Source organism: Penaeus monodon, chromosome 36 (genome assembly GCF_015228065.2).
Source record: "Penaeus monodon isolate SGIC_2016 chromosome 36, NSTDA_Pmon_1, whole genome shotgun sequence".
NCBI lineage: Eukaryota > Metazoa > Arthropoda > Malacostraca > Decapoda > Penaeidae > Penaeus > Penaeus monodon.
Genome location: NC_051421.1, coordinates 24016550 through 24033449, shown reverse-complemented (window position 1 = coordinate 24033449; position 16900 = coordinate 24016550). Strand labels below are relative to the sequence as shown.

The 16900-nt window shown below is 25.4% G+C and overlaps 2 protein-coding genes across 3 annotated transcripts in view; one reads left to right on the top strand and one right to left on the bottom strand.

The window, feature by feature from the left end:
- Positions 1-532: 532 nt before the first annotated feature.
- LOC119595879 (40S ribosomal protein S23) lies at positions 533-3729 on the bottom strand. 2 transcript variants are annotated; one of them, XM_037945082.1, is made up of 4 exons: positions 3656-3729; positions 1481-1640; positions 973-1157; positions 533-651 (listed from the first exon to the last, which is right to left on the bottom strand). In XM_037945082.1, exons 1-4 carry the CDS (start codon positions 3657-3659, stop codon positions 569-571), a joined length of 432 nt encoding a protein of 143 aa, XP_037801010.1. In that variant the 5' UTR covers positions 3660-3729; the 3' UTR covers positions 533-568. The 2 variants fall into 2 exon arrangements, with proteins under 2 accessions (XP_037801010.1, XP_037801009.1); XM_037945081.1 differs by lacking the exon at positions 3656-3729 and adding an exon at positions 3453-3474.
- A 201-nt stretch (positions 3730-3930) lies between these two features.
- The window catches only part of LOC119595584 (V-type proton ATPase subunit S1-like), a gene marked incomplete in the record, with an annotated part of 62716 nt that continues 49746 nt past the window's right edge, over positions 3931-16900 (top strand). The window contains 5 exon segments of the mRNA XM_037944696.1: positions 3931-4025; positions 4314-4343; positions 14835-14892; positions 15316-15456; positions 16654-16740. Of these exon segments, the coding sequence (XP_037800624.1) occupies positions 3931-4025; positions 4314-4343; positions 14835-14892; positions 15316-15456; positions 16654-16740 (411 nt within the window).

The following is a 16900-nucleotide window of genomic DNA, read 5'->3' as shown; positions in this document are numbered from 1 at the left end:
AGTACACGACAGAGGCATGAAAGATACTCAGACTTGTAATATGGAAACTTCTAATGACTGATGGTTTCAAATCCATTTGAAATTTGCCATCTTTTGTGCTAGTTTTTAACTTGATAGTAGCAGTGTTATGCAACTGTACTCAGCACTCTTAAAGGAAAAGGATTTTCTTCCACATTTAAAGTAAGAACTTTGTATGGCTCCGCTAAATAAGCTGTATTGTTTGTATATACAATATGTATGGAGTTTTACATAGATAAAGGGCTGGGGGAGCCAAAGGATTCTTTCTAACATCTGGAATACTAGGTTTAAATAACTAATGTACAAGTTCTTTGACTAATCTGACTCCCTTATAAAATATCGGGAAACTTTTTACAGTACCATGTCTTTTCCTTTCAGTTTTAGCTATATGCAAAAGATTAATGTACTTGTAGCAGTGTATATGTAATTTACACAAGGCTTTTTTCTGGTAAGTTCATGAATACCTTTACTTCATGTTTTTCAGTTCAACATTAGGGATAAATAATATTCAAGGTTTAGATTTTTTTCCTTTAATTTGAGAACGGCTAATTTAAGAACGAGGCCTCTCCTTTTTCTCCTTGTACAGAGCAAGCAGGGAAACGTTGGCGACCTTCACTACCTTGAAACGGATACCTGTAAATCAAATAGACAAATTAATGAACATTTCAACAATATTCCGTACTCCACAGTCAATTCGATACTTAAAGTTCAAAAGGTTTAAATCATTGGGGGTTGTGGAAGGATAGTATTAAGAGCAATTTTTATAACTCAAAGGCAAATGTTAAGTGTTGAATCTTATTATTGGTTAGAAGCATACAAAAGTGTTCACATATGTAAGGGGGGGGGGGGGGGCTGCTAAGAATCAAAGTGGGAACCAAGGGGCAGACAGCCTGGGAACGATTGGGAACCACTGATTTAGATGAAGCAAATTTCCTTTTCCAAAAAATAACTTACCGGGAATATCACCGACGGCATGGCCCTTACGACCAAATCCTGACACTAACACTTCATCGTTCTCTTCAATAAAGTTCAAGCAACCATCCCGGGGGACAAAAGCAGAGATCTTCTTGCCATTCTTGATAAGCTGGACTCGAACGCACTTACGAATGGCAGAGTTAGGCTGTTTGGCCTCAATACCACTGAAATATCAAGGTTTCATGAATCTCGTCTCTTTGCATGAAAAATTATTGAAAATAATTTCACTGATGGTTGGTAGCCTTCTAGTGGCAGTAAAATATGATTCTCTTTACAATATTATACATGGATACTTCAATATACCTCAGAGTACTAAGGAATCTGTTGATACAGCAAATTCCTATTATAATAATAAAAAAAAATTACAACTAGAGATTTACACATAAGCTTGCACTTTCCTTGAAACCTGAATCTGCTATGTAGCATAAAATAATGCTAAATAATCACAACTATTATTTCAACCCCTGAAATTTGAGTAAAGACTTACATCTTCTCAAGGACAATGCCCTTAGCGTGGGAGGCACCACCAAAGGGATTGGCCTTCCAGCGAGTTCCCAAATGGGCTTTCTTGTAGTCCTTATCGTGCCATCTTTGTTCACGGCGGTGGTTCACGTGCTTGCGGGCAGTACGGATTCCACGAGGCTTACCTATAATGAAATTTACATTTATTAAAGGGCTGTATATAACTTTTTGGTTAACTTACTAATCCCATGTCTGACAGGGTAGCAATGTTGCAGAACAGGTAAAAGTCAATCATCCTAATGAAATCCTAGGACCAATAATGCATTTTTTAAAAGTTAGTGTGAAGCAAAAACTCATCTGAATGGTTTGATTAATTGCATGGTAGTTGAAAAAATAGCATTTAATATTTGAGAGCAATGCACAGAGATACAGATAAATGGACATGCCATCTTATGATATAAAATGGTAATTGTAACAGACCAAGATACCCTCCACAGACCATCCCCCAAAAAACAGGTTATCATGCAGTTACAAAAATACAACCTTTCCTCAAGTTGTGCTAGTTATATAGATGTGCAGTTTTAATCTGATGGTTTAGAGGAATCTTAATTTGGCAAGTGGCTTTCCCATTTGTTTCGGAGGAACTTCCTCTGCTTGAACATTTCATCTTAGTTGCAGAGGTTCATTTATAATTCATGGGTACATGAATTGCCTCCTTTCCCTTTATTAGCACTTCATGTCTGCTTACATAAAATTTATTTTCAACATTTTACAGTAAATACAAGGCCAGTGCAGCTGTAACCATGTTTGTTTAGGACGCTTTTGCTCTACAAGATAGTATGGTATTTTCCTCCATCTTGGTAACTCATGGTAATATTAACCAAATCTTCAAACAGGTCGAGATTCTGTGGTCTCGTTTACTTCAAAATGCCGAAAATATCTATTTCATATCACCTCAGAGTGAATTAACACCCATAGACAAAGTTCTTAATGCTGCATTTTCTATAAGTTTCCATGAAGTGCTAATAAATTGGGGGGGGGGGGGGGTTACAGGGAGTGGCCCTCTATCTAGGAACTAAATACAAGATAGAAAAGATTAAGTTTAGATTGGGGAGGGGGGTACATCTATGGAGGGTGTGTCTCCCTATTTATCAAATACCAAAATTGTTCTCAGTCTGCTTATTAACATTTTAAACCTGAACTTACAATATTTATAGGTTGAAAGTATACAAAAGTCTAGGAAGGTTTGTGGTTCATACAGGGATCTTTGTGGTAGTCTATGCATCTAGAACAGGGTTCATTTGTATGCTTGATCAGGTTGGGGACAGCCTTTGATGCAGTCCTGTTGTAGACTTTCACCAAGCTTTTCCTTAATGATATCCATCAAACTCACCAAGATCTGTGCTAAATTTTAGCTTAGGTCCTAACCAATGATGGTCTTCATACCTTGGACATTTTGATAACAGCCAACACCTCCACTTTAGATACAAGACTTAAAAAGTTAAAATTCTCTACAAGTGGGCTACTGCTTTAACAAAGTTTGCAAGGTCTCTGAATACATGGTGCACATACATTAGTCTTTTCCCGAGAACCGACGGAAGAGGCAAGTGGACAGCACACACAAAAATGCTACCTGCAACTCTACTCCTGGACAATGTCCTGGCTAAGAGGCACTCCCAACTAACATTCCTCTCAACTACAAATATAATTTAAACATTATCCGTGTGCTTCATTCTCTTACTTGGAGGAGAGGCAATTCACCTACACATGAACTAAAAATGAACCTCTGCTATTAAGACGGAATGTTCAAGCGGGAATAGTTCCTCCATAACATAAACAAGATTGCCACTTGCCATATTACGATTCCTTTCCACCATCAGAGATAAATCTACACATCTATATAACTAACGCAATACAAGAGACAATTTTTAGAGATAAGATACAACAGCTGAAATGTAATTTTGGACTCGTAAACCGCGAAAACAAAATACACTAACCAGCCATGCTTCACTCGCTCTCACGTGTTTACGTTGTCACCACATACAAAGGGAATCATTTCTTACACGATATGCTTGGTGAATTAAAATTTCAGTTTTTGAACTGTAAACACTCTTTCCCAGTGAATAATTTCCAAGAATGTATGGAAGTCTTGACTAAAAAGCAGAAAAATAGGGTAAAAGGTGCCGGAGCTCAAACTTACCCATGGTTGCGGTGAGCTGTTTGCTCCGGAAAGAACAGCGTCTGGTAGCGACGCTCTGTCCTCGACGTCATCCACATTTCTTTGACCTTTTCGTATTATTTTTGCAATATTTATTTTGAATAAATACGAAATTAGATTGGAAATAATTTATATAATCCTAAAGGATATACATAATATTCATGTAAGATTATTATTTTTATTTGTTTACATTCGTTTCGTTCGGTTTGCTGTAGTATTGACAGTCATATGATCGGGTGATCGGCTGCTACGACAAGATGAAGAAGGCAGGGCTGTTGGTCATTTTTTCTGCCCTATTTTGTGGCACTTTCGCTAAGGATACAGTGCCTGTGCTCATTTGGAACCCGAGGCAGTGAGTATTGATACAGATTCTGTATGTATATATATCTTGAACCCGTTCTTTTACAGATTGATACTTCAATCCTGGACTTTGTCTAATTTTCTGGGACCGTTTGTTCTGAAAACTTTCTTATTCTTAACATTAGTACATATTTCTCATATTCAGTTAGTTGAAAAGTATATGTTACATATTTTAGATATAAAATTTCCTGTTTAATTGACCCTTAACTGCTATGCGCCTTAGCCAGAAATTTGTTGGTATTCCAGTTTCTACTTACTCAATTTTTATTTTTTCTATTAGAAAAAATAAAGAGAATTATGATTTTGAATGGTAAGGGGAATCAAGAACAAACTGTTGAAAAATCGTACCAATACAGCAAGTGTTTCCGCAAGTGACCTATATTGCCGAAGCTGCAATCTCTGGCTTTGTGGATAATCCAGCAAAGGCCAATAAATCTCTTTTATATATATTTTTAGCGAGCTAGAATCTTCCTTGCAATTTATCTTCCTCTGAGAAACTAGGGTACAAGTATACTAAAGCACCAAACCAGCTAAGCTGAAATGAAGCTCAGATTGGGGTCTAAGGATAAGACCATTAGGGTTGGGAAAGTTTTGGGGTCGAATGGCAATGTTTCTGGTAGTCTGTGGATTTAGGATGGGGTTTATTCATTCCTTTGAGTTGGGATGCAGTCTGTGACGGGTGTGGTCCTGATGTAAAGTGATTAATCTAAAGGGGTTGGAATTTCAGTAACTTAGTATTAAATGCTGCTAAGGTTGAAGAACTATCTGTAGAATGATAAAGAAATTCAAATAAAAAGCCTGGAAAGATATGATTATATCACAGTTTTAAAACAGAAATGCCAAAATTTGTTATTCGGAGACTTAAGTTCCCTTTTTCACTTAATGGCTGTCATTTAACAAACCATGCAATATAGAACATAGCTGGAATGTATATATGTATATATACATACACACATATATATACATATGTATGTATATATATATATATATATATATATATATATATATATATATATATATATATATATATATATATATATATATATATTATATATATATATATATTGTATGTGTATATATACATATATATATGTATGTGTATATATACATATATATATGTATGTTTATATATTACGTATATATATATGTATGTGTATATATACATATATATATATGTATGTGTATATATACATATATATATATGTATGTGTATATATACATATATATATATGTATGTATATATACATATATATATATGTATGTGTATATATACATATATATATATGTATGTGTATATATACATATATATATGTATGTGTATATATACATATATATGTATGTGTATATATACATATAATGTATGTATGTGTATGTGTATATTTACATGTGTATATATGTGTATGTGTATATTTATACAGATACACATACATATATATACATATATATATATGTATATACATATGTGTGCATGTACATATATATGTGTATTGACATATGTATATATTCACATATACATATATATGTTTATAAACCACTATATATATATATATATTTATATATATATATATATATATATATATATATAGTATATATGCATATGTATGTTTATATACATGTATGTATATATGCATATGTATGTTTATATACATATGTATGTATACATATGTATGTATACATATGTGTAGGGGTTTTCTTTTTAATTGGTATAAGTAACTCTCTGATGTCTTATCAGTGTTTAATTTGGAGGGAGATGGATAACAGTTTTGATATATTAATTTTATTCTTGATATATATTCAACAACCCATAACCATACATAAAACACAAAAGAATATTGGTTTGGTTAACAACAATTACGTGGATGGCATAAGCACTTGAAGTATTGCTTGATTGCGAAGGGGCGTAATGCATAAACACTGCAATTCTTGGTTTTAAGTCCCCAGGTATCACATGCACAACAAAAAGGCTGCAAATAACATGGAAATTAATACCAATCACAACAAAATAAAAAAGATATATATATATATAAGAATAGCAAATACACAAAACTCACGAGTGAGTGCAAGGTACTGCTAACGTAAGCAAGGTCAGTGGCAAAATGACCGACCATCTACTTTACAGGTGACAGGTGAGGGTATATCACCTCACATGTGATTTACAGTTGAGGGAGAGCGAGTATAAACAATTCCATTTCAAGAATATATACCCTATATATATATTAAACAATTTTATTCATGCTTGCTTATAACCAAAACCATATCATTACCACATGCAATATACGAAAACCCTTTACAATATGTATGTATACATATGTATGTATACATATGTATGTATACATATGTAGGTATACATATGTATGTATCCATATGTATGTAAAACATTGTTGTATACATATGTTTGTATACATATTAAGGTAAAATGTGTATGTTATCCCATGTGTATGGGAACATGTTTATTTATACATTTTTAAATGTTATACGTGTATGTATTTTACATTTGTTTTAAACATGGTATGTATATACATGTGTATGTATATACATGTGTATGTATAACATTTGTATGAAATACATGTTATGTATCATGTGTGTGTATAATGTGTGTTTTATACTTTGGTATGTAAAACATTGTGTGTATACATGTGTGTTTGTAAATGTGTGTGGAAACCCATGTTTTTATGATATAAAAATGTGTATGTATATATACATTTTTAAATTAATAAAATATTAATATAATATGTATATATACAAGGTAATATACTTGAAATATATAAATGTAATATACATAGGGTATATTCCCAATATTTTACTTTAATGTATATAACATATGAAATATTACATATATATACATATATATATAAATATATATAATATGTTTACATTATTTTGCAATGTTAACCCATTTTATATACATATGAAATTACATATTAATAAAATGTTTTATACTTATTTATATACATATGTGTACTAAATAGCATATAAAATATGAAATATAATATTGCTTTTCCCTATATATATAATATATGTAATTATAGGGAATATATGCATTTTTTATGTATATAAGCATATTTATGTATATATAGGGCATTGGATATATATATAATCCCATATGTTTTATGTATTTTAAAATGCATATGAAATTTATATATATGCATAGGGGAATGTATATATGTATGGGAATGTATAAAAATGCATAGGATATGTATAAAATATGCATAGGATATGAAATTTTAATATGCATAAATGCAATGGATATGTATATTTTTGCATAGGGTTTAATGTATATATAATGCATATGGTTTATGTATTTTTATGCATATGGATAGGTATATATATGCATATGGTTTATTATATACCCTATGGATATGAAATTTTTTTAATATGCATATGGATAGTATATTTTGCATATGTATAGAAATAATAGCTTTATGTATTGTATATATATGTCCCTATTTTAAAATGTATATATTTTTTTTCCCCAATGTATTTTTTATAAATGCATATGTATATTTTAAAATAATGTGCATATTTAAGGGATTATATGGGGCATATTTTGGTATATGAATGCATATGTATGTATTAATCCCTATGTTTTTTGTATATATGAAAATGTATATGTATTATGATATGTATATGTATATTTTGGCTATGTTTTGGGTATATTTGCAATGTAAGGTAAAATATAGGAAATTTTTATAGTAAATAAGGGTAATGTATGCATATGTAATGTATATGTATGCATATGTTATGTTAATATATGCATATGATATGTATATATAGAAATATGTATATGTATAGTATCATAGGTTTAAAAGGTATATTATCATATGTAATGTATATATATGCATATGTATATGAAATATATATGCATATGTATAGTTATATATCCCATATGTATTGTATTATATGCAATGGTTATTTGTATATATATGCTTTTATATTTATATATGCAAAATGTTTATGTATATTTTTGCATATGTTTTATGGGGTATATATCATATGTTTTGTTATATATTCATAGGGTTTGTATATATTGCATAGGGTATATGTATAAAATTTTCTATGTATATGAAAATATATAGGGCCATATTATATGTATATTTTATGCATATGTATATGTATTTATTCATAGGGTATATGTTATATTGCATATGTATAGGGGTTATATATGCATATGAAATATTTATATATATGCATTTGTTTTTGTATATATATGCTTTATGAAATGGAAAAATTTTGCATATGTTATGTATTATATTCATATGAAATATGTATATATATGCTTTTGTATTGTAATTAGAATATTTTAATATGTATATAGCATAGGGATTGTTATAAAAGGGCCAAAATTTTAAAATGTAAAATATGCATTTTTAAAATGTATATATAATATTTTATATTTTATTATATGCATATTTTAATTGTATATATAAAAAATATGTTAGTTATATATCATATGTAATGTATATATACCCTATGTTTGAAATATATAGGATATGTATATGTTTAATATGAAATGTATATTTTATATTTATGCATTGTATATGTATATATATCCCTTATGTATATGAAATTTTTAATTGCTTTATGTTATGTATATATATGATAGGGAATTGAAATATATTCATATGAAATATGTATATAAAATGCAAATGTATATGAATATATTTTCATATGTATTTTAAATTATATGCATTTTTATTTTGTATAAAATATTTTATGTAAATTTTATATAAGCTTTATTATATGTATATATTGCATAGTATATGTATATATATCCCATAGTATAGGGATATGTTTGCATTATGTATATGTATTTTAATTGCATATTTTAAATGAAATTTTAAAAAGAATATAAAAATATGCATGATATATGTATATTAAGTATATATATGCATGATAATGTATATATAAGAAATTATATGAAATGTATATATGTATATATAAGTATATGTATGCATGTATATATGTATTTTTAAGTATATAAAATGCATGTGTTTTATATATAAATGTATATATGTATATATATGCATGTATATTTTGTTATATAAGTTATGTACGGATAAAAGGGTATTTTATATGTATATATGCTTTAATATGTAATATATCCCATTATGTATGTATATAAGAAATTTTTATATGTATATAAAAGGAAATGTATATATTATATATATGCAGGTAATATGTATATATATGTAAAATATATGCATGTATATATGTATATATATATTTTACTATATGCATGTATATATGATAAATTTTTTAAATATATATGCATGTATATTTTGTATATATATTTTATATATATGCATGTATATTTTTGTAATATAGTTTTATCATGTAAATGTATTTTAATGTATTTTATATGCATGTACAGGTATAAAATATGTATAAAAATTTTCCCGGTATATTTGTTTTATATAGGGATAATATATGCATGTATATATGTATATATATGTATAAAATATGCAATTTTATGTATATATATGAAAAATATATGCATTTTATTTGTATATATATGTATAATTTTCATGTATATATGTAAAATTATGCATGTATATATGTTATATATGCATGTAAATATGTATATAATTTTATATATATGAAAATGTAAATAGGTATTTATGTTATTATATCCCATGTAAATTGTATATAATTATATATATATGCAGAAATTTATGTTATATATGTATATATATCATGTAAATATGTAAAATATATGTTTATATAGGGCTGAAAATATGTTTTATATATGTTAATATGCATTAATATGTATATATATGTATATATAGGCATGTATATATGTAATATATATGTATATTATGATGTAAATATGTATATAATGTAAAATTTTAATGCTTTGGTTATATGTATATATTTTGTATAAAATATGCTGTTAATGTATTTTAAAATGTAAAAATATAGGGATGTTATATGTAAAAATAGTATATAAAATGCATGTTATATGAAAAATTTTTTTATGTATATAAATATATGTATATATGTATTTTTATATATGTATATATATGCTGTATAAAATATGCATGTATATATGTATATATATGCATGTATATATGTATATCTGTATATATATGAAATGATATATTTATATATAATCAGTAAAATATGTATATTATGCTTTGTTATATGTAAAATTATGCTGTATATATGTATAAAACCCATGTATTTGTATATATGTAATATGAAATTTTAAAATGCATGAAATAGTATAATCATGTATATAGGGGTTTTATATATCAGTATAATGTATATATATAAATGTATATATGTATAAAATTATGGAGGGTATTATGTATATATATAATATGGATGAAATATATGTATATATATAGGGGGAAATGTATAAAATGTATTTTATATGATATATATATATGTATATTATGGATTATAATGTAAAATTTATATGTATATATAAAATGTATATTAATAGGGTATATATATGCTGTATATATGTATATATATGTTTTAATTTTTCATGTATATAGGTATTATATGAAATTATATGAAGTATATATGTATAAAATTCCGTTTTATGCATGTATATATGATATAAGAAATTAAAAGGGGAAATATATTGTATATTATCCCTTTTATTATGTTATTATGTTATATATGTATTTTAAAATGCATGTTTAATGAATTATATGTGTAAATTTTGTATATATATGTATATATATGCAGGGTATATATGTATTATATCCCTGTATTATGATATATATGCATGTATATATGTTAATTTTGTATATATATGTATATATATGTATTTTATATGCATGTATAATGTATGTATATCCCGTATTTTATGTATATAATCCCAATGTATGTATGTATTTATATGCATGTATATATGTATATATATGCATGTATAAAATTTTAATATAGGGTTTGTAATATGTTTTTAAAATGTATAAAATTGCAGGTTTTATATGTATATATATGGTATATATGCATGAATATTTATATATATGTAATTTTATCCCTGTAATATTTTATATTTTGTATATTAGGGCATTATATTGTATATATATGAAATATTATGCTGTTATATGTAAAATATATGTAAAATATATGCATGTATAATGTATATTATTTTAATATTGCTTTGTATATATGTATATAGGGTATATATTGTATATGTATGAATGTAAAATTTTGAAAAATTTTATGTATTTTATATGCTGTAAATATTTATATAAAATGTATAAAATATCCCTGTATATATGTATATGTATAAGTATATATTTATATATATTTTTATATATATATGTATATATATGCATGATATATGTATATATTTTGCTTTATATATGTAAAATAATAGGGGTATATATTTATATATATGTATTATATGCATGTATATTTTGTATATAAAAATTATATATTGCATGTATATAGGTTATATATTTATATATATGTGTATATAGTATATTTGTATATATATGCATTTATATATTTAATAATTTATAATTTTGCTGTTATATGTTTATATGTTTATATGCATGTATATATTTTATATATATGATATATATGCAGTTTATAGAAATATTAGGGAAATATGTATAAAATGTATAATGTATTTAATGTATATATATGCAGGGTATATTGATAGTAAAACATGTATATATGTTTTAATATGTATTAAAAATTGCATGTATATTGTAAATATGCATACATAGTTTTATATATGCATATTTTATGTAATATTGCAAAATATTTTGTATATATATGCAATATATGTATATATCAATATTTTATTTATATACCCATATATATGTATATATCATTTTATATATGTATATATAGATATATAAAATGATTATTTTGGATATATATGTTAATATGTATATATTTATGCATATATAAAATGCATATATATATATATGCATTTTATATCATAAAATTATGTATAATTTGCATTTTATTACATATATATTTTATTATATGCATAAAAAAATGTATATAAAATGATATGTATATATAGCATATATATATGTATATATGCATATATATATGTATATATGCTTTATATTATGTATATATGCATATAATATGTATGAAAATGGGGATTAATGTGTATATAATCCATATATATATGTATATATTGCAATATAAAATGTCATATTTTCATATATAAGTAATATATGCTTTATATATATGAAATATATATGAATATATTAGGTAATATTTTCTATATATATGTATTATACATTATATAGTATATTAGCATATATAATATGTATATATATGCATATATATATAAAAGGGTATAATATGCGTATTTTAAATGCAAAATTAATATGTTTTATATATGCTTTATATATGTATATATTGAAAATATGTTAAATGTATATATATGCATATATGTAAAAATATGTAATATAGCATATATGTAAATATGTTTTTATATCCCATATATGAAATTTTATATGTAATATATGCATATATTATTTTATATGTAAATATGCAAAATTTTGTATATAAAATATGATTTTAAAAGCATATATGAAATATATATGTATTATATGCATATTGTATATATATGTATTAAAGCATATATGTATATTTTGTATATATATGCATATATGTATATATAGGTATTATATGCATATATAAAATTGTATATATCATTTTATATGCTTTAAAAATATGATTAATTTTTCCCATTAAAAAAATATTATATATGCATATATTTTGCATAAAAATGCATATTATGGTATATATATCATATTATATGCATTTTAATCATATATATATTAAATATGAAATATATATCCTATATTTATTCAATATATTTTGTAATATATGCTTTTTAATATGTATATATAGGCATTATATATAGCATATATATATAGCATATATATACCCATTTTAATATATTTTATATTGCATTTTAATAAATCCCATATATATATGTTAATATATGCATTTATATATGCATATTATATTGTACAATAGATATAAATTCATATAATATATTTTATTTTAATTATGAATATATAATGCATATTTTTTATTTATATATGCATAAAATTAGCATTATATATGCATAAAATTTTTGGTATTTTATATGCATATATATATGCATAATATAAGTATTTTATTGCATATATTTTGTAAAATTATATGAAAATTTTATTGTATATATAAAATGCAATATATATGTATTAATATGCATTTTATATATATATATGTATTATATATGCATAATATATGTATATATATGTCAATATATATGCATTATATATTTTATATATAGGGAATATATATACATATATATATGCATATATATATACTTTTAAATGCATATATAATATGGATAATATTATATGCATATTTTACTTTAAATTAGGGCCATATATATATCCCTATGATGGGAATATATATATATATGCATATATAAAATGCATATATATTATGCATATATATATGCATATTATATATGATATAATTTTTGCATAATATATGCAAAGGTGGTTATATAATATCAAAAGGTGTGTATATATATATGCATATGTGTGTATATATATATGCATATGTGTGTATGTATATGCATGTGTGTGTGTATATGTATGTATATGTATTTTTATTTTTTTTTTATATATATGTATTAGTATGAAATATGTATATATATGTATATATATGTAATAAAAATTTTAATATATTATGAATATATTAAAAATTTAAAAAATTAATATATATTTAAAAATTTATTTTTAATAATGCATATATAATATGCATTATATCCCCCCCCAAAGGTGTGTATAAAATATATGAAAAGGTGTGTATTTATATGAATTTTAAAATGTATGTAAAATGTATATAAAATGTATGTATATTATGTATAGGTATAAAATTTGTAATATATTGAATATGTATGTTGTGTATATAATGTATATAATGTATATAGGGAATATTATATATTTTAAAATATATTATATTTATTTTATATATTAAAAATATTTTTATATGTTAAAATATATATTTTAATATATATTATATAAATTATTTTATATATTATATATATATTTATTTATTATATATATGTATATATATGCATGTATATATTATTTATATACTATATATATATTATATATGTGTTATATGTAGTGTTATATATATGTTATATATGTTATAATATATATATATATATATATAACTATATATATATATATTATATATAATATATATATATTTTATATATATATTTTTTTATATACATATATTATATATATATTATTATATATATATTATATATATATTATTTATTATTATATATATTATATATATTATATATATTATATATATATATATATGTGTGTATATGTGCATATACACATACATATTTATGTATTTATATGTGTGTGTGTGTGTGTGTGTGTGTGTGTGTGTGTGTGTGTGTGTGTGTGTGTGTGTGTGTGTGTGTGTGTGTGTGTGTGTGTGTGATATGATATATGATATGATATATGATATGATATGATATATGATAGGAATATGATAATATATATTATATGATATGATATATATGATATAATATATATGATATGATATATATGATATGATATATATGATATGATATGATATGATATGATATGATATATATGTATGTATGTATGTACACATACTTGAATTTGAATATGCATAGAATGGCAAAATTAGGTTTGTGTTGACTTCTGATATTTTGTATATGTAATTTGGAGAATAAATGGTTGTCTGTATCCTTCTTCCCGGGCTCAGAGTGGTCTCCCTGCAGTGTTGCTCTCCAGATATTGAATATGGAACATTTCAGGGCAAAAAATCTGCAAGCTTTAAGCCAAATAAACATTCTACTCTTCGAACAAGATGCGGTAAGTTTCCCCTTTAAATCATGATTGATATGTATGAAAAGCCCCTCAGTTTGTTTAGGGTATTGGTATAACACTCACCACCGACCACCCGTTTTACATCTGGTTGGTAAAACTTTGTCATTCCCAGCTTTGCCTTGCCATTCTTTTATCTACTGGCCTCTGTAGAGTATATTAACCTTTGGCTGTTTTTTTGCCATAAATGATCAATAGGTAGATTTTTTTGGGGGGGGGGCTTTTTAAGTTATCTGACCTCTTCATTTAGATTTGTTTTGACTGATTGTTTATATGTATATATTTTGTATTTTATTAAAACTAATGTTAGGAACAAATTTACCAGTGCTTTTGTGATATGTTTATATTTTTGTGACAAAATTATGTGAGAAACAAAGCAAATTTTATGTACTATTGATTTCTTTCTCCTAGCTGAGTATTGAAGACCTCTCAAGTCGTCCAGGTAAACTGCACCATGTGAACCAGTGGATGGAAAATAGCCATTCTCTTTATCTGCCCAATGTAGTGGATCCCACACACCTTGCCCATGACCTGCCTTCACAAGGATATAATGTAAGTTTCATGTTGTATAGATGAAAATATTAAAAGTTTGTTTTGAACTGAGAAAGAAAATACATTTTGTGTGTGTGTGTGTGTAATATTGGTTATATTAACCCAATTACCATGGATTTATGTTTTGTCCTCTGTAGTTTTTTTGTGAATTTTATTACATGCAGATGGCTCCATGTGTGCTCATCCTGCAAGGAGTCTATTAGTAGGCCCTAGTGACTGATCCTGATTTCCCTATTACCAGATTTTTCGGGAAAATGTGTTTTTCTTTTTAATACAATTGATATCAATACTGTTATTATTGTTATTGATATTATGATTATTAAATTGTTATTAAAATCTTGATAACATTTAAAGACAATGAAATCATATAAATGACCCTTTCCAAAAGTCAAGGAAAAGGATAAGCTAGGTGAGATAGGTAGGACTAATAACTGACTCCTTGGTGATTAAGCACTTGTAGAGCCATCTGTGTGTAAATATAATAAATAAACTTAAATTACAGTGGGCATGGCATACAAAATTCAAAATCAAGAAAGATTTTCAATATCAGAAAATGAAGAATTATCAACACAACCAAAAAACCATCATCTCAGGACTTTCCTAAAGAGTGTATGCATGTAGAAGACCACAACCTCTTGTCAAAGAAGCATTCTGAATATTTGAATATAAAGACTCTCAGTAAATGAATGCTATTTATTATAACATTGGAATTTTCTCTTCCATAAGAAAATATGTACTACTCTTGATTTCACATTAGTTTTCACCTACAAATTTTAGGCAAATTGCTCAGGTATGAAGCAAATGGAATTTATTCAAATACCAGTGTTCTGTGGAGTGTCCTTGTTTTCTTCAGTGAAATATTTCATACAAAATTGTTGTGGAACAATGCAATATATTTCTGCCTATATACCAAACTTGGAACAGAGACCTGTATGTGTATTAATGAGACTTGAACACTTCCACAAGACTACTAAGCTTTTTTTCTTAACTCCCCAGTTTTTGTATGTAAGACATACTTAATTTATTACATAAAGAATATTCAGTGTCATTTGATATTTGCAGCAAACCCAGTGTTTAGGTATAGCATAGCAAATAAGCTATAGCAAATGGAGGAGAAAGAAATAAGAATTTGTAGATTTTCAAATATGATATCAAATATACTCTTTGATTAAGGAGTGATAGATGTTATTGTTTTAGGTGGTGGTCCTGGAACCTGGTTCATCTACAGCTGGATTGCAGTTGAAGCAACAGGAGAAGAACCTGGTTATTGTAAAGCTGCCATCCACACTCACAAATCCAAGCAGGAGCCATGCAATTCAGAAAGCTGGTATAATATTAAGACTTTATATAGCATTACTTGTGTGTGTGTGTAATATATATATATATATATAAATATTATTATATTATATATAGATATATATATATAAAAAAAATAAAAAAAAAA

Excerpts from the sequence above, each read along its gene's own strand:
- LOC119595879 (XM_037945081.1), bottom strand. Across the intron at positions 1,158-1,480 it reads GGCATTGTCCTTGAGAAGAT|TGGTATTGAGGCCAAACAGC; the intron begins GTAAGTCTTTAC and ends TTGATATTTCAG. Across the intron at positions 652-972 it reads TGCCGTCGGTGATATTCCCG|GTATCCGTTTCAAGGTAGTG; the intron begins GTAAGTTATTTT and ends TTTGATTTACAG.